This window comes from Pteropus alecto, unplaced genomic scaffold, assembly GCF_000325575.1.
Source record: "Pteropus alecto unplaced genomic scaffold, ASM32557v1 scaffold195, whole genome shotgun sequence".
Classification (NCBI taxonomy): Eukaryota; Metazoa; Chordata; class Mammalia; order Chiroptera; family Pteropodidae; genus Pteropus; species Pteropus alecto.
In genome coordinates this window covers 10,536,411-10,558,430 of record NW_006438073.1, presented here as the reverse complement: position 1 = coordinate 10,558,430, position 22,020 = coordinate 10,536,411, and the positions used below count along the sequence as shown (strand labels likewise).

The 22,020-nt window shown below is 49.0% G+C and overlaps 1 protein-coding gene across 2 annotated transcripts in view; it reads right to left on the bottom strand.

Annotated features, from left to right (window-relative positions):
* The window catches only part of ERMARD (ER membrane associated RNA degradation), a 23,341-nt gene extending 1,327 nt beyond the window's left edge, over nucleotides 1-22,014 (bottom strand). The window contains exons 1-16 of one of the 2 annotated variants that reach the window (XM_006915052.3): nucleotides 19,155-22,014; nucleotides 17,820-17,959; nucleotides 16,828-16,929; nucleotides 16,463-16,552; nucleotides 14,495-14,592; nucleotides 13,912-14,048; nucleotides 12,678-12,792; nucleotides 11,815-11,917; nucleotides 9,027-9,056; nucleotides 7,372-7,440; nucleotides 6,682-6,855; nucleotides 4,874-4,957; nucleotides 3,235-3,311; nucleotides 2,597-2,722; nucleotides 2,014-2,232; nucleotides 1,054-1,167 (exon numbers count right to left, since the gene is read on the bottom strand). In XM_006915052.3, the coding sequence (XP_006915114.1) occupies nucleotides 1,054-1,167; nucleotides 2,014-2,232; nucleotides 2,597-2,722; nucleotides 3,235-3,311; nucleotides 4,874-4,957; nucleotides 6,682-6,855; nucleotides 7,372-7,440; nucleotides 9,027-9,056; nucleotides 11,815-11,917; nucleotides 12,678-12,792; nucleotides 13,912-14,048; nucleotides 14,495-14,592; nucleotides 16,463-16,552; nucleotides 16,828-16,929; nucleotides 17,820-17,959; nucleotides 19,155-19,272 (1,796 nt within the window). In that variant the 5' untranslated portion in view covers nucleotides 19,273-22,014. The remainder of the gene's footprint in view (nucleotides 1-1,053; nucleotides 1,168-2,013; nucleotides 2,233-2,596; nucleotides 2,723-3,234; nucleotides 3,312-4,873; nucleotides 4,958-6,681; nucleotides 6,856-7,371; nucleotides 7,441-9,026; nucleotides 9,057-11,814; nucleotides 11,918-12,677; nucleotides 12,793-13,911; nucleotides 14,049-14,494; nucleotides 14,593-16,462; nucleotides 16,553-16,827; nucleotides 16,930-17,819; nucleotides 17,960-19,154) is intronic. The other variant, XM_025049075.1, reaches the window with a different exon arrangement.
* Nucleotides 22,015-22,020: the final 6 nt, after the last annotated feature.

Below are 22,020 nucleotides of genomic sequence, written 5' to 3'. Positions count from 1 at the left end.
CACGGGTCAAAGGGATGGCCCCTGGTGTTAAATAGTTTTTCCTTAAAGATACCTGTCAAAATTTTCGGAAGGCTGTCTGATGCGAATGTCATTTTTACATTTTCCAGGTTCTCTTCAAAGCTTCCTAAATCGTCTAAAATTTTCTCCAACTTTTAATTTTTGAAAATTTCCAAACGTACAGACATTAAAAGAATAATACAATGAAAACCCACAGATCCTTTATGAAGAGAGTGGTTCTCAACTGGGGGTGATTTTATACTGAGGGTGGTCACCTCTAAACATTCTTGGTGGTCATGCTGGGAATGTTACTGGTATCGAGTGGGTAGAAGCCGGGGTGCTGCCAAACAAGCCGCTGTGTGCAGGACACCTCCCCAACCCTAACCAGTGGGACGGCCCCCCCAGAGAACCACCCAGCTCAGACATGGACGTGTGGAGGCTGAGAAAGCCCGACCAGGCTGGAAGCAACTACTAGCCGTTAACGTCCACCGCCTCGCCCACCTGGATTTCATCTTCTTTCGATAAAGTGCCAGAGTCACAGTTTCAAGTTCATTTTAACCACGTGGTGCGGTGCCCGCTACCTGCAAAGCTCAGCTTAAAGCCAGTGAAATGCGAGGCTCTTTCTGGGAGAGCCCGAGCTGCCCTTCCGCCCTGACCTCGTAGCCGCCTCCCGTGGGGAGTCCGGTACACGCGTGCTAGCTGCCCTCAGACCCTAGACCTGGGCTCCTGAGGACTGAACTTCCCAAGCTGCGGAAGTTAGTTAGAGAAAATAAGTTCGTTGTGGGGCCGTGACCCTGACTCAGGTGTCCGCATGGTGCCTGACACAGCTGAGGCGTCAACTCCTTTCTGAGAGAGCATTCACCCGTGAGCCACACGTGGATTTCTGAAATGTGTCAGCTTTCAAGGCTCACAGACTTGCACTGAAATCCATGACGAACAGTGAAGGACCAAGTGGACTGGGGTTTGAAAAAATCACCAAAGAAAATAACCAACAGGAGTGAAAATTATTTCAAGTTACCAAAATAGCTTCATTTCTTGTAAGTATGGCACACTTACTTCAGATACTGCTGATATTCATGAGCATTTTTTCCATGAACCATATGAATGTTGACCAATTCCAGTGCAATCAGCAATAAAATCAGGTAAAGCATAGGAGACAGAAGCTTAACGCTAAAATAGATAAAATAGGTTAAAATTTGTTAAAGAAAAATGTTTTCAATATCATCAGGAAAACGTTTCTTTGTCCACCCAGCCCTTTGCCTGAGAGCCCTGAAAAGCAAACCTCCCTGAGGAAGGCCCCGCGGCCCGTGCTGTGCCCCAGCCCTCCGGGCAGCAGCCGCCCGGCCAGGCCCCACCTTCCTCTGTCGCGCTCAGGGTGCCAGCGCCCTCGGCTCACCCAGCCCACTGCCCTGCCCTTCGGGGTCGTGGGACGTCGCCAGCTCTGCACCCAGCCTTTCCACTGCGTCCATCCTCTGAATCTGTCAACATCTTTCTCACAACTAGATAGTAAAAGACTCGCACAAAGTGAGAAATGCCAATGCCTCAAACACGAAGGTGTGTTCACTGTCTCCAGGACTCAAACGCCAGTTAAAGATGTTATTTTTCCCACGAAACTGGTAGATTTTTCAATGTCCTGTCTGGGGAAGGGTGGGACCTAATGGGTATCATCCCATAAACTGCTGGTAGGAGTATAAACTGGTGCAGCCTTTCGGAAGCAACTGAGGAGTTAAAAGCTCTACAGATACTACTCAAATCCAAGTCCTAGGCATTTGTCCAAGAGTCACATCTTGAGGACGCAGCACGTCCTCAAATACACGGCACATGCCGAGAACCCGTAATGCCGGCACACCTGAGACCCAAGGGTCCCACACGCCGAAACTGCAAATACCCTTGCAAACGAGATGAACCTTAACTTCCTCTAAAATGAAGATTTCTTGGAAAGCATCAGAACTGTATCCAAGGGTGACTCCCGCCCGGGGGCGCCTTCCAGAACCAGAATGAGGCGGGACCACACACCTGCTTAACATGCACAGGTAGTTCCGCCTCTGCCGGGAGCGCAGCCTCTTCTCCACCCACTGGTGATGTCTCTGCTCCCAGGAGGCAGCGACCTGGCGGGACACGTGGGCGCAGCGCCTGCCGATGTTCTGGAGTACAGCAAGCACTTCCAGAACGGCTCTGGGGCAGAACAGGGTTGGGACGCGGATGCTGCAGAGTTCAGGGAGCAGCTGGGGACACCTGCAGACCAGAGCATGGCTCCAATGGGACGGTCTGTCACCACCCTCCCTGTCACCGCCATGCGGGACCTACTGGGCTGTGAATTCTGTGAGCAGTGGCCGGCTGGCAGCCTGCCTCAGGCTGCTGGTACGACCCTGCCGCATGCGGGGTCAGTCCGTGCGGGCCTGCCCGTGGGAACTGCTGTAGGACAGCAGATGGGTGCGTGAACACCGCGGCTTGCCTAGGAGTCCCTCTTGGGGAACGTGACAAGGGGTTCCAGTGCTACCACCACGTGTATAACATTTAAAACACAGGAAATAGCTGTTTGCAATCCTGATCCACTTAATCAACGTTTTAACAATTTCCAAGAAGTCCTGAAACGTACTTCTCAATAGGCAGGTTTTCCAGGCCGGTAAAAACGCAGTGATTCTCAGGTAGGTGGTGATACAGCTCACGTGTGATTCTTATAATTAAAGAGCTGCAGGCATTTGTTTCTGAATTGCCTTCTAATCTGAAAAACAGAAAATATTCAAATATACATAACAAAATTTAAGATGCTCAATTAGCACCTGTACAAAATAATATTTACGTTAATAGTTTACTGGGCAAACCACTTAATCTGCCATTTAGTTTCCCAAAAATAAAATGAACAAGTCACCATCAGACGCAATGGTGAAAACAAACGATACAGTATGCGGAGAGCAAGGCAGTCCGCTGACGAAGACGACCCATGGACCATGCGTCGTCGTCCCCACCACGACTCCGAATCCCTGAGCTTCGACCCCTATTTCCAACTGTCACTAAACACTTCCAGTGGGTGTCGTCGGCCTCCGCCAATGGCCCCGCCCACGACCGGGTACTGAGCTGGGCACCACCTCCGCTATCCCCCCCCACCCGATCTCTGCTCACAGGGGCCTGGCTGGCCCTCCTCAGCATGTCCTTGTCCCTCAGCCCTGGAAGAGCCCCGGGGGCTGCGCTCACCGGCACTTTTTTACCACCCTGCACGGCCCAGGGTCGGCTCACCTGGCTATTTCCCTGGCAGCTTCTTCCGGCAAAGGCAGCAGAGGCCACACCCTGAGGCTCCGCTCGCAGCTCAGCACCTGGGAGGAAAAGGTCCCGTTGCTTTTAGAGTGTTACGATGAAGCTCTACGAAATAGGTTTTTAAACTGTTACAAACGTTACAATCACTTTGCAGAAAACGTGTCTATAAAACTGTTTTAGACATTTAAAAACTGGGCAGCGGGTGTCAGTCACTCACTATAATCAGACAAGTGGGGATGGAAGAAGCTACCTCGGGTCAGTGGGTGGCTGCACGGCATGGCTGTGGCTGCCAGCTCTTCCCATGCCCCTCTGTCTGGGAGCTGAGGCCATGTTCCCTCCCCTGAATAAGGACTGGCTCTAGTGGGTGGCCCGTCACCAAGAGAACAGAGGAAGTAAGACCGCTGGGTGACTTCTGAAGCCAGAAAGCACAGCACCCCTCCCGGTTCCACGGGCCACGTGCTGTGCGTGAAGCCACGGGACACCCGGGCCAGCGCAGCACCAGCCTCTAATCTCAGATCTGACTCCCAAAGTGCAAGCAAAGGAAGTGGCCCTGTCAACCAGGGCATGACCTGAAAGGACACAGACCATCAGCTAATTAAAAAGTGGGCAATGACAGAAGGCGGGGTGAGAGGCTACAGGAAACGGTGCCAAGCAGTGTGGGGAGAGGAGGGGGCGTCCGCCAGGGAAGGGAGCACCGCCGAGCGGCCCAGGGGCGCAGTGAGGGAAGCTCGCCTCCTGAGGTTCCCCTTGCTTCCAGAACCTTCCTCCTCTGAAACTGTCCTCTCTCCCTCCCCTCTCTCGGAACTTGGGTGCCCTGTGGGCAAGTCCGGTGTCCCCCTGCAAGGGTTCTGTCCCTGGGAAGCTCAGCATCGCGGAGGCCCATGAGTGCGTAGTGGACTGGCTGACGGTATGGCCCGTATGGCCCGAAGTGCCCGACACAGGAGCCTCACAGAGCTGCAGGCTCACACGCCCCCAGGAGTCTGTCTGTCCACAACCCCTTCCACCTGCTGCCACCTCTCCTAAGGATCCTGGGCTTGGCCCCCTCAGGCACCGGCTCCCTGGGGCTGCGTGCTGACTCTGGTTTCCATGAGGAGGGCGGGCTGGCTCTAATGTGACCGTGACGTTCTTGAGGATGGCCCATCTCTGCCCCCTTGTACCGCCCTCACATGCCACATACAGTGTGCTGAATAAAGTACTTAGCTAATTTCCAAATTGGAGCTTCCTGGCAGAAGTGCTTAAAAGTTCTGTTTGCTTGTTTGTTTTAATTTATAAGTTAACAGAGGCAGTTAAGTTAAAAACTGACATTTGTCATCAATGACAAGCAAGAACTGCTACCATCCTGGGTAACGATGCCGATGATACACTAGCCTGCCAGGCCACTTTCCCACGGTCATCCACCTGGTACTAAAAGCCGCCAACGCCACACACACTGCCATTACTTCCCTGCGGGATGCAGGCCCTGAGGCTCAGAAAGGCCAGCAGCCGGGCCAAGGCCACACACGCGAATGACGCACTGCGGCAGACGGCGGACCTGCTGACCCGCGTGTGCCGCCTGAGCCCTCGAGCATCTCCCGGTAGAGACCGCGCACACGCCCTCTCCCAGAGGCTCGCACTCGCGCACCTGCTTCTTAAGCCGAGAAAGCGGATGGAAGCGCGCACTGTAGCCTTCCGCGAGACTGAGCAAGGATTTTACTGCTGCTTTTTCCTAGTCAGAAAAAATAGATGTAAGTTACCACAACTTTTGTTTAGGCTTCTAGTTTTCTTCTATTGAATTTTAAGTCACACAAGAGTCCTAGTTTCTCGTTATTCCGTCCACGTAATTCTTTTAGGCTGTAACAAAGCAAAACTCTTCTTTACAGGAGGTCTGAAGACAGCAGTCAAATCATAACCCACAGAGTGATTTTCAATGAAGCTTGTTAACAGTGATAAACTTAAAAAGGCCACGTCTGCTCTCTACCCACAGTGCAACAAAATTAGGAATAAGATTCCAAACAATTAGAAAATTTAAGAGATTCCCCTAAACACCTAAGACATGGTAGAAATTTAAACATTAAAGATCAATACAATTAAAAGAATTATATAGCTCTAAACACATAATCGTTAGATATATAAATACTGAAAAAACAATAAAAAATATTGTTATTTAATTATATTGACGTAACTGCACCTACAAAATCAAGTCAGCTGATGAAAAATTATTAGAAATAAAAAGAGAAGTCAGCGAGTTCATAGCTGACAAATTTCAAAAGCTTTTCTACATATAAACACTAACTACCCAGAATTCTCGGTAGCACAAAACGAATAATTAAAATAGCTGGACGTTAACCTTTCATTCGCCCAAATGCCTAAGAGGCCGACTGTGCAGCAGGGAGTGTCTTCTTGGGCTGTGCATATAAAAAGACAAAAATGTGCCCTCAGGGATCCCCATTCTAGCGGGGCAGCTGAGACGCACGTGGTGACGGCTGGTGGTGACGGCAGGGAACTGGGGAGCTGCAGTGCCACAGAGTGCGCGGGTTCTGCTCCAGACGTGACACCGCAGGAGGCTCCCGGTGGGGAGGAAGTGTGAGAGGACCGTTCTGCCCGCTCTGCTGAGCATGGGAACCGGCAGAAGACCCGTCACAGCCGGTGATGCCCCAGAGGAAGGGTAGGGTGCTCTGCCCCGGTGCTGGTGGCGTGGGCACGGTGCGGAGACAGGGTTTGGGCCATGTTTTAACAGCCGAGGACTGAAGGCGGAACGTGGGAGGATGCAGGGAGGACTCGGCCTTGGGGCCTGAGCAGCCTCCAGGGAGGAGGTGGTGCCACAGGTGGGGAGGTGGCCTAAGCCATGGGGCACCATTAAGGAGTGACGTTCAGCACAGTCAGAAATGCCTGTGGACCCCCATTCATGCAGCAGCAGCTCGTTCCTACATATTCTAAACTGAATTCACGAGGACTTCCACTTTCTATGTTAATTTTTCTATCTTGTTCGAAGTTTAAAAAAAACTTTAACAATAATTGTTACATGTATAATCTGAAAAATTAAAATATCAATAAACATTCTAACCTAGTTTAATAATAAAAATTTAGTTTGTTGATAGATGCGAACATTGCAGCCCACCAATTTAACAGACATCTATAAAAATTTCCATTATTTTTAGTTAATCCTGAGTTATAGTCTTTGGTTTGCCATTTCCTGTGGCAGTTAAAAACAAAGGCAAACGTGTTCTGAAGAAATGGGTTAAATTAGTTTAGATTAGATTAATACTTATTTGTTATACAGAATACATGCATACATATGATCAATTCACAATTATCTGTTTTGATGGCATATTGTAACTCAGATAAATTAAGCAAAGCATGATTAAGAGTTAATTACATTTAAAAATAAGCTGTATCTTTCAGAACTGAATGACAGTGACTTAATTAATCATTTTTTTCCCTATACGTTACCTTAAACACCGATGCCACGTCTTCATCAACGAATCTCAGTAAAAGTACAATGGAAAATGCAAGCAGCTGATCTGTTATTTCTTTTGGAAATCCAGGTAGGCTGACTTCCCCATGGCTTAAACGATCTCTTACACGGGGACCCTCCTGATGGTTCAGGAAATCCCAGAGAAATTCCTTTCAGAAAAAAATCACAGAAAACATTTTATTAGTATTCTCAGCAGAGGAAAGGAAAGTGCCAAGGCCCAGGCCTGACACGGTCAAGGCCAGTGTTCACTCAGCACGAGAGGTGAGCCTCAAGGAGACTGAGGGCCAGACGACAACCCCAAGAACCAAGCAGGTAGCCTCCTGGAACCCGATCTCACTGCCCCCTGCTCTGTCGGGTGGGGTCCTCCCGGGAATAAAACTCTCCCCGCACAATGCATGGAACCAACACGTTCAAGCACTCTCTGGGGAGAGGGCCCCTAAATCAGCAGGCCTTAGAAAAAGGGCATTTGAATGATAAACATGATGCACAGAACTTGGGCTGGAGTCACAGCTCGGCAGGTGCCTCCTGCAGACAATGAGGTTGAGGCGTGCGCAGGAGGCTCGGGGCCCGCTGAGCGCTTCAGAAATCAGAACCTATAGCACCCCGGAGACGCGTGAGGCCACCCATAAACACGAGACCTTCCAACTGGGAGGCCCAGTCCTCACCATTGCAGGATCTCCAAGGAAAAGAGGAAGCTGGTTGACTTGACCATCATTCAAGTGTTTCGCCAGTATCTAAAACACCAAAAATAAACAAATTAACTGGTACACACACACACACACACACACACGACTTTGAGAGTCGAAGGATAAGGTACCTTTGGTATGAAATGTTAAACAAGCCCCAAGCCAACAGAAAGAAATAAGGACAGTCTTAAATGTAGCAACTCCCAGTTCAGGAAAACTTTGCCTAACCTGTATGACTTTCAGTAGATGTATCTTCTTGTGTGTGTGTGTGTGTGGGGGGGTGTTTTTGCATATTTATGTGTATTATAACAGCAGTCAAGGGTTTCGCCAGTATCTAAAACACCAAAAATAAACAAAATAACTGGTACACACACACACACACACACACACGACTTTGAGAGTCGAAGGATAAGGTACCTTTGGTATGAAATGTTAAACAAGCCCCAAGCCAACAGAAAGAAATAAGGACAGTCTTAAATGTAGCAACTCCCAGTTCAGGAAAACTTTGCCTAACCTGTATGACTTTCAGTAGATGTATCTTCTTGTGTGTGTGTGTGTGTGGGGGGGTGTTTTTGCATATTTATGTGTATATGTGTTTACCTACATTTGTACGTGTGCATGTGAGTACATGTGTGTTTATATATACTTGTTTATTTGCCTATCTATATGTGTATATGTACTTATATGTGCTCCTGTGCATATGTTTACATGTACTCGTTTGTGTCTGTTTATACGTACACACTTGTTTGTGTACCTGTATCTGCATACCTGTGTGTATATTCATAGGTCCGCATGTGCACGTGTATATAAGTACCTACCAGTCACTTTGTTAGCCACTCCCTACCTCACCGTAGGCCGTGGAACCCAACCACCTGTCCCAGCCTCTAGGTCCTTCCCCACACAGATTGCACTATCCAATCTAATCATCACAGTATCGGACGTATCATACACTTACTAAGAGTGGACTACTGACCTAACGGAATAAACTGTGCAGGTAAGCAGGCACCGTGTTGGTTCACTCACCACCTATCCACTTAGAATTCTAACAGGTATTTAAAGGCAAAATGATCTGAACGCCTGAATCTCCACCTGAGACTTTGCTTTTGTTTCCTCCTGCAGGCTGACTCCACGGTGTCACACACACTTCAGGGTATGTAAGAATTACTACCTAGGATGACACACACAAAAGCCTCTAAACTCCACAAGTGACAGAAGGCATTTCCAATGGTAATTTTTACTATTCCAGATTTTCACCTTCAGAATCCGACCCCCAAACATGCAGACTAAATGCATCAATGCACACTACGTGCTCCCGACCGCGGTTGACGTGTAGTTCACGTGCAGACAGGGAACGTGCTAATGAAGTCTGACACGTAGGCCTCTAAGGAATCACAGCAGGTGACGGTGCACCTCCTGGCGCTTCCGACTTTGGCCTCTATAGCCTCGGAAACGGTCTCATTTAGCCTGAAAACTACATTTAACTCTATGTAAGTTTTTTTTTGTTTGGTTTATATGACTATCAATATTTTCCTGTAAACGTGACTTATGGCTGATCTTTAATTTTGTATTTTAACTTGCATTTTAAAAGAACACAACATTTTACTTGTTTCAAGATACTTTATAAATTTACTTACTTCATCAAAGGTGGTATAAAGAGCTGTTGACTTCAGAAAAGAAAAAAAAAGAAATAATTAAAGCAAAATACAAGCAGAGTGACATTATTCAAAGCAGGAAAACGTTCGAGCACATGGCAACATGAAGTGTCTTTTGAAGATGACTCTCCACGCGGCCGCACTGTGGGAAGAACTCGCCAGCACGAGCACGCGGCAGAGGACGAGGCCCCAGCACCGCTGCCAGGCGCAGCCCCGCCCTCGCCTGCTTGGAGCAGACCCGTGCGGCGCCACGGTCCCGGGACTTCCGTCCCCACCCGCATGCAGAACGCTTCCGCTGCTGGCGTGCGTGTGGGATGCCCAGGGAGGACGGCCGAGAAGGCTTCGCTCTTCACATCGGTGTGGTCAGGACAGAGTTCAGACGCGGGCCCTGGGGCCGCAGTGTCTAATCCCGACTTCAACACTTTGAATGTGAGAAGCCCTCAGCGCCTCCACAGTGTCTCTGTAAGACGGGCCATGCGCAATGGCCACCTCAAAAGGCTGCTGAGAAAGTCTGCAGGATTTTACAGATGACATGACGGAATCAGTATTCTGTGGGAGCGAGCTCTCGGGAAGTGCGGTCTTACCTGTTAACGCTCACCAATGGATTTCCAATTTGGGATTATCAAATGTTGTTAGACGTTTATTACTATACAGATTACTCAAAATTTGCATCTTTAACCCCCAAACCTGTACTGCTGACTCTCAAAATTTTTCCTGAGCTCTATTCTAAGTCACCAATGGCCTAGTAAATATCCCCAGTACTTTCTCAAAAAAGCTGAGCTTTCCATTCATCCCCATAAACCACATGCGCTGACTTCCCCCTTGTTTCAGGGAAGTGGTATAAGTGTCTTCTCTGTCACCCTTAACATGTGAGCTTCTTAAAAGTCAGGAGGTCTTGCTCGTCTTCACACCTTGCGCTGATCTGAGGAGACCTTATGCCGTCACGAGTGCTCAGTAAGCAACGGCGTTTGCACGGCACTGTTTCGGAAAGTATCTTCACAGTAAGTACTGCCCTACAAACAAACTGATGCTAAGTTTATTCTAGATAAAACCCTCGGCTAAAATTTAAGGTATTCTCTAAGTTACATCCTCTGTGGAAACAGTCACGCTATTTCTTTGTGCGGTCAAACGACACGTAAATAACCAAACTTAGGTGTGTCGCATGGCTACACAGTGGCTGACCCTGCTGCCGGACACCAACTCCAAGTGTGCCCGAGTGAGCTGTGACGACCGGGCTCTGGCTCCTTCTTGCTGGAGACCGAGGCTGCACTCCATACGAGTGACTGGGCGGAGCCTGCGCGAGGGGCGCGGGGCGGGCACCGGGGGACGCACGTGCGAATGCCCCGCTCTTGAGGAACACGCCCGAGACCTCTCGGAAAATGCACGAGGTGAAGCAGACTGCTTTGAGACAGGGCTGAAGGAGGGTGTGGGGAGCAGCGGCTGCCAGTCCGGGAGCCCGGTGCTCTGGGCGGCCACGAGCATGGCCTCGAGTGGTCACGCAGGACCAGTGAGCAAAGCAGGAGGGAATACACGCTCAGGAGCTGGCGAGGAGCGGAGGTTACACTGGCGAGATCAGATGGAACCACCTGGAGAAAGGCCGGCCGATGCCCAGACCCTCAACATGCCCCGCAGACCAGCAACCTGCCTGCGAGGCCCTGGGGGCGTCAGGCTTGTAACAGATGGGACTACAGAGACACAGGGACTGCTACCAGCCTAGAAAACCGCCGGTGGCAGAGCGAGAGCAGACCAGAGGAGGCAGGCAGGAGGTCCTGAGGACTGGCGGGGAGGGGCGCTCAGGTGAGCACGAGGTGCAGGTGAGGCCTCAGCACTGAGCAGAAGGGACACAAAGTAAACCAGGCGGAGCAGAGACCGGCGGGCGGGCGGGATGATGGGCGGGCAAAGCCCGAGAAGGTGCCACGGTCTGGGCCACAGGCACCGAGAGGACAGGACAACAAGGAACCTGTGGGAGAAGGAAACGTGCTGCTCTGAACTGAAGTGCACTTGAGAGGCGGCGGGGAGAAGGGAGATGAGCGCTGGGGACGGGGCCTCAGGGAGCCGCGGGGACAAGCCTGGAAGGTCGGCCTTGCATTTCCTAGGTTCAACGTGTCCTAACTGTCGCTCCCACAGAGTGACAGCATTAGGGGATGGGGGTGTGTCGCATCTCCCAAGGAGCAAATATAGAGAGGACAGGACTGGAAACAGAATTCTGAGGAACGCCCAGATAAAGGGGGAAAAGGAAGGCAAACGAGTGAAAGAAATGTGAAAACGAGGCGTGGCCGACGCTGCTGTCCGTCCCGTGATGTGTGTCCCCCTTCCTCGCCAGTGCGTCCCCGACAGTTCACTGAGCGCGTGGCCGCCCAGAAACATCTGCGCGCCTCCTCGCAGCTGGCGTGACCAAGTTCTGGCCAAGGGGAAGCGGTGTCCTTAAAGAGGGGGCCTGCTACAGACCGCGGACCCCTGTGGGGTTACGGTGCTACGCCAACAGTTATGCCTACAGGCAGAAAATGAGCAGTGGCTATGATTAAGGCATCACTAAGTTTGAAAGCCTGCCTGGAAACACTGTAGAACTACAAAATCAATCAAAAAATAACAAAAACACAAGTCCTGAAAAATCATCATAAGAAGTCAGAAAAAATGACAGTCAAGCCTTCCAGGCAAAGTTCTTAGCTAAAAAACTCATTTAATGGTAAACAAAGGTAAATAAGACATTAAGAACTTTTAATGAAGCACAGAACACTGTCACGAGAATCGCAATCATCAGAGCACGCACCTCAGCCGTCAGAAGTCTTCTCGGGCACTTGTTAACGGTGGCGAAGACGTTCCTGAGCCCGGTCTCCAGCTGCGTCAGCAACAGCATGGCACAGTCGGCAAACCTGTGAAGTGGGAGGGATACCAGCAGAAGCCCCATGGTGACGCGAACACTGGCACCCACGCCACGGGAGCGGTGCCACATCCCAGACGCGACTACTGTGTGCGAAGCCAGGAGGGGGGACGTGGCTTGCGAAAATGAGACACGAGAACACAATCAAGGCTCATTAGACTAGTGATTTTAAAGTTATTTTAGTGTTTTAACGTTTGATGAACTACTTTTAGTACCTCAGTGTAATAAAATGTCATCAAAATCTGCCTAATTTGTTCCATCACTTCTAAAAAGTACTCAGACGCCAGGATTTCAGCGGGTTCTCACTGTACACAAGCGAACGTTTCAGGTACTTTCGGTACCAGAAGAAGTGATGACAAGGAAAATGGAAAGGACTTAAAAGACCACCGACCTCCTGATGTCCACTGGCACAGGCTCGGCTCCTCAGAGACGAAAGAGACAGACCTTACTCCAGCTGTGTTTCATGATTCCCTAACACAGGACACGATGTTTCACTCGTGCCAAAAACTCAAAAATTTTTTAAAAGTTGATTCTAAAAACAATCTTTATCAATGGTGCAAAAAGGGTAACACGAGTTGAGTCATAGGAGACCTCTGAATGAGGGACACGAAGGTACTTCACGCTCGGCTCCACCCTCGAGTCGGCCCGCTGCTACCAAATACCAAGGGCGAACAGGCCCGGAGGGCGGAGGGACTTCAGGGGACCGGCCTCCCGACTTCGACACCCACTGTGCGATATCACCCTTCTGTTACCTGTGTGACTTGAACTTGATTAATGCGAGTTCCCAGTATGGCAACATGATTCTTAATATGAAAGTGGATTTCTTCATCAGTTCTTCTAATACTGACGGCGCCTCATGAGTAACATCTGCGAAACAGCGAACTTTCTTAAGCACAACCATGCTAACCAACTGAAGATAAGTGAACGCACTTGGGGAGTGACGCTGCAGCCCACTCCTGTACGCTGCAGGCGAGCGCAGTGGGGCAGCAGGTGCCATGAGGGTGAGGAGGCCACCCTCGGCTACAGCCAGAGGTGCAGGTGACTGCTGGCACCTTGGGAGAAAAGCAGATGTGGGTGCAGCATCTTCTCAGTGCTGAAGCTCTAACTGCTTTGAGCAGAGGAGTTCAGGGTTGACCAGCTGACCATGCTGACCAAGAAGGTATGTTTCCAGAAGCTACAGGAACCAAGAGTGAACGTCAAGGTAAACCACGGACTCTGGGTGATGATGACATGGCAAAGCAGGTTCATCCCTGGTAACACACGTCCCATCTGAGGGAGGCTGTGCGTGTGGGGGGTGGGGGTGTGCGGAATCTGTGCCTTCCTCTCTATTTTGTTATAAACTTAAAACTGCTCTAAGAAAAGTCTTAAACATATATATATTGTTGGCAGTCGCCAACCTACCAAAGGGTCCACGGTACGAAAGGCTGGGGCTGTCAGGGCAGGTGGTCTGTGCCGCCTCCCCCGGGGCTCACATCGGCAAACGCAGACTTACACCCCGACTGCCGACGTGGAGAACGAATGAGCGTGGAGCGAACACGCGGTTCCACTGCTCTTTCGAAGCTCTATGTCCCCCCAACCCCATAATTTGGCGAATGGCTTTGTCATGGAAAACAAAAGAGGACAGCGGAGACCGTCCCCTGCTGGCATTCGTGGCGTGTCTGTGAGCACAAAGGCACGAGAGGAACAGGAGAACGGAAGGTGTGCTGTAAAATGGTCCTACGCCGCGTGTACGCCAATACAGCTAAAGGGCAAACGGACGCCATCGCCAACAGTGACTCATGGAGCGTGACTCGCAGGGACTCCCCACAGCCATCTGGAGGCACACAGGGAGGCAGGGTTTAAAAGGTCCCTCATGTGACTTTCAAAGGCATCTCACCACTGGAGAATAACATTCCCACGTAAAGAGGTCGTCTTGATGCTGTCTAGCGACTCTAGAAATATCTTTCCAAAGACATACGTGGGGAAAATGCGAAGTGTGGTACTTGCCAGGGAAAACGATCAGGTCCTCCAAGTGTGTAAGAGCAAGGGGTGGGCGATGCGCCAACGGGAACTCGGTGTGCTGAAGGTAACTGTTTAGCAGCTGACCCAGCCCCGCCATCAACAGCACCATCGTGGAGCAGTACCTGGTGGGAAATGCCAGGGCTCTGTTAGAAAACGAACTCAGTCATCCACATAAAAGCTTTACTTTCAAAAGAAAAAGCTTAAAATTAAGAAAACAAAACACTACGAAATGCAAGAAAGACCCCAGAGCCGTGGGAATGAGGCAGAGCCACGCTGGCCAGGAGGGACGAGAGCTCGTCGGAAACCTCGGGTGTCCCGCCAGGAAGCTGTGTCAGTCCCCATGGCCGTCTGGCTGGGCCGCCGACCCGCCTTGCGGAGTGAGTCAGCAAGAGCTAACCCGCAGCACTCCGGTCACTCCGCTGTGCGCATCGGCTTTATCTTCAAACTCCTGTCCCCAAACCGTCTCATCTTTCTCAAGGTGCACATACCTCCTTGCTGTGACATTAGAGATAAGACACCCTCCTGGGCACACCCAAAGACAAAGAGCGGCACTTCCCCAGCAACTCACTTTGCAGGGACCTCGTGAGGCGCTGCGAAGCCGTGCCACAGGACGTTGCGCAGGTTGAGTCCGCGGGGACAGCCCACGAAGACTTCCAGCACATTCATCTGGTCACGTGACAGACAGCGGGTTACCAAGCGGGTAAACGGCTACCGCTACTGAGCAAAACAACTCTGGACGATGTTCCCGTTCCCCCTTGGAAGTAACAGAACCAGCCGCTGGGCTGGGACGGAGTCATCATAACAGCCAGGAAAGGAGACGACCAGCACTACCCAGTGTTAGGTCGGGTGGGACACACCTGGCGCCCACCTGCGGGCCTGTGTCCTCACAGTGGCCTGCGAGGCAGGTGCTGCTGGTATCCCCACCCACAGGGGACAGCAAGAGAGGGCCGGCCAAGGCCCAAGGCCACAGAGCTACAAAGGGGCACGTGACCTGACCCAGGCGGTGCTGCTGTCACACCGGGCATCAAACCTGCCTTACGTCTAGAGAAAATAAAACCAGAAACGACGGTGCCACGCAGAGCGGCGGGCACTTGTGCCATGCGGAGGGCGGTGCGGAGGGCCCCAACTAGGAGTCCCCGCCTGCCCGCGTGGGTCCCTCCCCCTGGAACGTGGAGACACGCCCACACAGGGACGCGCATATCCGAGGGCGCCCCGGGCGAGTGCTCTAGGACAGAGACGCAGGAAAAACGGAGGATGTTCGGAGCCTGAAAGCGCCCAGCCATGTCGCGGGAGACAGAAGCGCTGGGCCTCAGAGAAGGAAGGAGAGCTGTCTCCCCGCGGGGGGGAAGGGGACGTGATCTGAAGTCCCCTCAGAGCGCAGGAGCGAGGCCTGAGGGTGCACAGTGCAAGAGCGAGCAGTCAGCATCAACGCCCGGCCGCAGCTCCACGGCGCTGCTCCGGGCGGGCTTCACGCTCACGCTGCTTTTAACAGTTTAACAGTAATAGTGACTCCTTACCACAATCTGACAGAATGTAACATTATTTATTATTAAGTTGATAGTAAATTTTAATTAACTGTCCATACCACCTGGGCAATCAGAAATACACGTGCCTATGAACTAGTAAAATCACCTGGGGGTGGAAGCGGCTGCAGGGAGGCGAAACACTGAGCACACAGGCGGACGACGAAGAACAGAGCGAAAAGCGGAATGTGTTTTTAAGCCAGTGTTCCAACAAGACATTTCTACTTTATCTTCACTCCATGCTCTCCGGGAAAGAAAACAATCTTCAAGAGGACAAGGGGTGAGTAATCACCTTTACCGAAAACGAATTTCCCAACCAAAAAGAACGCGTTGAGCCCATGATATATTACACAATTAAACATCTTGGCCCAGCAGACCCCTTCCCAAGGCAGTGCCTGGCTTCCTCCTCACCCTTACCCTGCCTGTCAGTTGCCTAAAGGTTGGTCTTAAACAATCTTGATCATGTGCTCTCTAGAGGATTTTGAAAAGGTATATAGCTCTGCATGCTTTCTAACTGACATCTGAGTTATTTATTCACCATAAACTTGAACAGTGGCAAAGGGCATAATGTCCCTCATATTAAAAATATTGATATTTTAGAATAAAATTGTAATGCCACTCTTTAAAGAGTTAAAATCTTATTTTAGAACATCAGTGTTGTAATTATTAATATGTAATTAACGAAATCAATAGACTTCCAATTGTTCATATACCTGGCCCCCTAGAGGTTATTATACCGAAGGCTATCGCAACAGAGACCATTACACCAGATGTCATCATGCCAGAGCCATCACAGCAGAGGTCACCACACCAAGACCGAGGCTAGGAGAGACGTGTGTCTTTTGGCTAGAAGAGTGGCGATTTTGAAAAGGGAGGTGGAAAAGAAGAATATACTCGACTCACTGATATGATTTTTTCCTATTACAGCATCGGTTTTTGAGGAACAAAAGAATAGCTGGCATTAACTGTTTTGTGTCGTGCCTACTCTATCAGCAGTGGGTAAACGAACTTACCACAGACTGCCCAAAGACGTGCGCGAGCTCTTCAGATGCAAGCAGATCTCTTAAAAGAAAGGGGCATTCTTTTCCAATCAGTAAAAATACCTAAAATTCAAACAAAAATCATAAAACAATTGCACTATAATCAGCCAAGTGATATTCAGAAAATTACCCCCAAAGCAACTGTTTGTATAAGCGAGGGGAGACAAGTACTGAGGACACCAATGTCTTAATTTCATTCAAAAAATACTGAAAATCCGCATCAAACAATTGCATTTTATAGGACAATAATTAAAATAAAAAAATCTGAGGGCAACTATCGAACTAATGTTCATTCGGATGCTTTAACGGCCCAACAATGAAAGAGTTCTCACACTTACGTCACCCAAGGATCGTTCTAGACATGATGTCAGCTTCATTAAGCTAAGAGAAATTGCAGGAGATTGAAGACTTTCCAAGGCATCAAATATTTCAGCAAATAACTATTTAGAATAAGATACATGTTAGAATTTATGCTCAATAAGAAATATTTCTCAAAGTATCAACACTATTCATGAAATTCAAATCTCTGAAGATTTTGTAATATTTAGTGACTTTTTTGGCAGAAGTAAACATTTTCTATACAACTATAACAATATCGAATCAAAAAAACATTTACTATCTAAGGAGTTCTCTGAAAGTTCTTTAAAATGTTTACTGAAAGCAATAAATGTGGCAGAACTGTAAACTGAAGTCAAATATTCTGACCTAAATCTTATTTTCCATTTTGCTTACTTCTTGAAAGTAGATAAACATAAGGCAAGTCGCCCTGCCACTCCAGAGAGCTATTACAAAGGGAGACACAATGACCCTTGTACTATAAATTAGGAGATCAAAGTATTTTAGAATTAGACTTTTCAGAGTTACTGCTCTATGGTGGCCGTTAATGTGCCCAGAGAAATGGCTGGTGGAAAGCAACTAACCAGCCAACCAAAATAAGGTTTGGGGAGGCCCCGAACGGCCCTCCTCCCTCCGATCCCCCTTTCACCAGTCTCCCGGCCCCGTTTCAAGAATACCTTACTATCTATCCAGGTCTTTCTTTTTTCCTGGAAGTCCACTTCACTCTGTCCCAGGACCAGCAGCCATGTATCAAGCTACGTTCCCAGCCCCGACCCTGATGCTGCCCCCCAAACTTCCTTCATCCACATGAGCTTCTCAGGTCAGGCTTCAGACTTTGCCTAACGGTTCCGAGTCTCCCTCCCAAGCTGCAAGCCTTCTTCAGAGCTCAAAGAGGCGTAAAGGAGACGGAGCCCTTTAAGATTAGCAAGTAATAAGGGTCTCCAAGTGGAATTTTCAAAGCCTTTGCTTTCCAAAGGTTGTTCAAAGGCCGAACCTCAGGGGAGCTTGTCCATTGGAGCCACTGTGCGAACTGCATTTCCAGCTGTCTCCGGGGCAGGTGTGACAGGTGTGAATGGATGGCCTCACACACAGGGCCCAGCAGCCTCACGCTTCCCCAGTAATCCAGACCCTGGGCTTGAAGGGCAAGAAAACAAGGTAGCACCATAGCTCCGCATCACGTGACAGTCAAGTCTGACTCGTCAAAGCAAATTTGCTCGAATTACAAAGTTTTCACACAGTCAAAAACCAGTTTATAACTGAACTAACAAAAAAGTTACTCCTGTGTTTTGGGAAATAAATTACATAGTGCTTATCTGATTATAAAAGAAAAATATGCTATCAGTAGAGTTTGGAAAATACAGGGAGGTTCAGACAGGAGACAAATATTTTCTTCACTTTCTTTACCCATATGTTTATAGAAAACCAGGCTCATACTGTATATGCAATATTTTAACACGATTATTTTTACTTAACATTATTCAACTGTGAGATTTCCAATGACCTTATTTTAGAACACGCTTATAATGTGAATTTTTTTTATATTTAGAGCTGAATATTCAAATGATTGTGATCAAAAAAATATAAAAGGGTGAACATCTCCTTCCTGACCACAGAATTCTCCTTCCTAGAGCAGTATTAATTCCTTGTGTACATTTAGAAATATTTATAGATATACAAACAAATACAAACATCTGCTCATTTTCACTCAGCAACATGGCGCAGAGATGTCGATAAGACAGGCCTCCTCATTCTTTTCTACCGCTGCATATTCCACTGTGTGCATTTTTCACAATTTACTCAAGCGATCCCCTATTGCTTGACATCTGGCTGTTTCCAGTGCCCTTTTCCTCTTTGCTGTCTCTAAGTGCCGATCTAGAAGGTCCTGGAACTTACTGAAATTGCTGGACCAAGCATCTTCAGCCGTCATCGTTAGAACTATTGTCAAACTTCCCAACCCAAAAACCTGCTCTGAAAATGTGCGAGACGTTACCATGTTAATGGTGATGTCATACCCCGAATTCATGCCTTGTATTTCTACCCTTTTCCACCTGGACTGACGGCCGAGAGCTGAGGTCCTCGCCCTCCGCCCTCCACAGCCCTCACTGCCTCTCCAGCCCCCTTTTCTTCCAGTTTCCTTGGCTTTCCGTTAACTCTTCTATCCTTCTCTGGCCTCGTTCCCTCTTTTACACCAACTCCTTTTGCCTTCTGAGTTAAGCTTGTATTTTAACATCCTCTAACCACACGCAGCAACAGTCAGGGAATTCTGCAGGTTGAGCCTCTTCAGTGGCACAACAGTGACAGGTGCTCAAGATGCGGAGAAAGCGCAAACCTGATTCTGCACAGATCACACAGTCCGTTAGTGTCTTCCAGCACACTTCACCATCTGGAGTTACAATACTATTGATATCATGACTTCCTCCGACTTCGAACCCGAGTTTACAGATCATGTCATACACTGAGGGAGAAAGACACGTGGTAATAGGATCTTCTAATATCTGAAATATGAAACATAAAAGATACTGTTTAAATTATCTTTAATACGCTTTGTGGATACTGTGAGAGATGTGTGATTAAAACACTGATTACATATTAAAGATAACTTACGTATTTTCAAATGTTGAAAGACTTAAAATTATTTTATGAATTACAATATTTGTTAAGATATGTTTCCAGAAACTCAGTATATTTCATGGATAGTTCATTATTCCTTTCAGCATTCCTTTACTATCCCAAAGTTAAGCAATTTTTTTTAAATGGGGAGTGGGAAAGCAGAAAATTGAGCATAATAAAAACAGGAAAAGCATCAAACCATACTGCTGTTCCATGGATTATATAACACCAAAATCCTCATTATTATCCCCACATTACACTAAGGTCATCTTATAACTTATGACTTTGCATCGGGTGATGCAAAGTCATACTCTAGGTCTAAAGCTGACCTAGGGGTCTCTATCTGATGTGTCAAGTTAAGGGGCGGCAGCATTCTAACATTCGTGACTAAGCCCTGGCCGATCCCTAACTTGGCAGCAGGCCAGTTTAAGTTCCCCAGGCTGCTCTTCCTGGCCCCTGAAGCTTTGCTTCTCACCGCTCTGGCTGTCAACCAATCCCCGCGGGCCCCCCAGTTCTGGGATTGCCTGAGAAACCTGAGAAACACGCCGACCGCACCCTGCTCTGCCAGTCAGGGCACTGGAGAGCGCAGGCAAGAGCGGACTTGCTCCTGCTGCCTGCAGCTCTGAGACTTCCGGTCCACCTTCTACTCCTTCCAGCCTCCGGCTACAGCAGCTGAATCCAGCCCCCAGTGCTGCCAGCGCCCCTAGGCCCCGCTTTGTGACCAGCCCCCAAGAGACACTACACTGCTTGTCCAGTGCCTCCCCTTCACAGGTTGCGTCCAGGTGCAGGACGCTGAGAAGCACAAGCTCCTCCTTAGAGGTCAGTTTCAGCTATGACCCACCGACGTTTAAGTGTCACATTTCAAAGTCCCATCCACTCTCCTTCCTTCCCTCAGTCCTACAGACTGTGACTGAGTCCTGCAGCCTCATACTTTGAGACCTCTTTTTACCTTTTCAGATACCTAGTTAATTCTATGCCTTGTTCACTCTCTAAATCCTTGATTCGAAAACTTAGTGTGGTTTGTCTACTGATACAGAAATAAAATGCTCTGAAGGGTTACTGTCACATCAAAAGGGACTCTGCATTGTTGAAAAGCATTCAAACTCTAAAGGAATGAGCTGTAGTTCTGGAGTGACAGGTGACAGGCAAAATTGATATTTTTACACAAAAGCCCATCCACTCCACTACTAAAGCGGGCCCTAGATACCGCATTGTAAGTTGTGTGAAGTCTCCCTTTTTGATTGTAGCTGCCCTATCAACATCGTTGTCCCTCAGCCTCACCCCAACTGTAAGATCCTAGAACACAGAGCAAAACTTTGTACCCTCAGCAGTAGCATGGCCCCGGGGCACAAAAAAACAATCGAAGGGAACTGAATGACTGGCCCCTCCTACTCTCAGCTGAAATACATCCTCCGCATCTCCACAACCTTCAGCTTTTGGGAATGACGATCTCCTATACCCTACCCACAGGTACAGAATTCTAGAAAAAAACCCACTGTTAATTAACAAATAAAATCCAACCTCAAATCAACAAACATTAGATGCTGCAATACTTGTCACTTATGACAATACCTTGTCTTGCGTGTTACTGTGACAAATATGCCTGTCCTGTCACTAGAAACCAGAAACCCCGCACGTTTGTATGTGTGATCCCCCACCCGCCCCATCGTTCTTTAGCACGACAGCTGTCTCGCCCGAAGACAGCAGGGGGTGATGCAAACATCTTGTTTGGGAGCAAAGACTTAAATCTGAATTTGTCCCCAGACTCTACCTCTTGCCTTGGAAAAGTTACTTAACATGTCTGAGCCTGTTTTAACTGTGAAATAGTGCAAAATATTACCACCCTCTAGGATTGCAGTCATTATTTGAAAAGCATCCAGCACACAGTACTCAAATGCAGATATTGCTAAAACTGATAGATGTTTGATGTGTAACTGCCTGAGGAAGAAAAATAAAACCCTAATTGCAAGGCGTCAATAAGGCCCTTGTGATTTAGTTCTGTTAAAAAAAGGCCTACAAAGGTAGAATATAACTTTAATTGTCAAGTGTGAGACTGTGAGTTGCAGCGGTAATTATTACTACACAGGACTTCCCATGTTGCTTAGTTACCACATAGTTAAATTTCCTTCAGGCGATGAAGGCCACAGTCAGAATAAACACTAAAAGTAAGAGCGCGCGTGTTGCTTGCAGTACCGGGCTGCGGGTCAGGTTCCCATAGACCTGGCTGTTAGAGCGTCAGAGCCCGGACGCCCACACGTGTGGAGTCATTACACTATTCACAAACTTCGGCCTGGAACCTGGGGGACGATGGGGAACTAGGCCCTGGAACAGCCTGCGGGTGGGGACGGCGCCAAGGAGAACGAGGGCGGGGCTGCGTTTCGGGGGTCGGGGTCAGGGCCAGGCGCCCACCCTCACTCCGGTCGCGGACGAGGAGCAGGCACGGCCCGCCTGCCTCCGTCGTGGCTCCAGCCCGCGGAGCGCGGCCAGGGGGCCACTTGAGGGGGTCGCCCTCCCACGACCTCCGCCGAGGCCCACCCGCTAGAAGGGCGAAGGGCGCAGCCCACTCGACGCATCGTCCTGCGCCT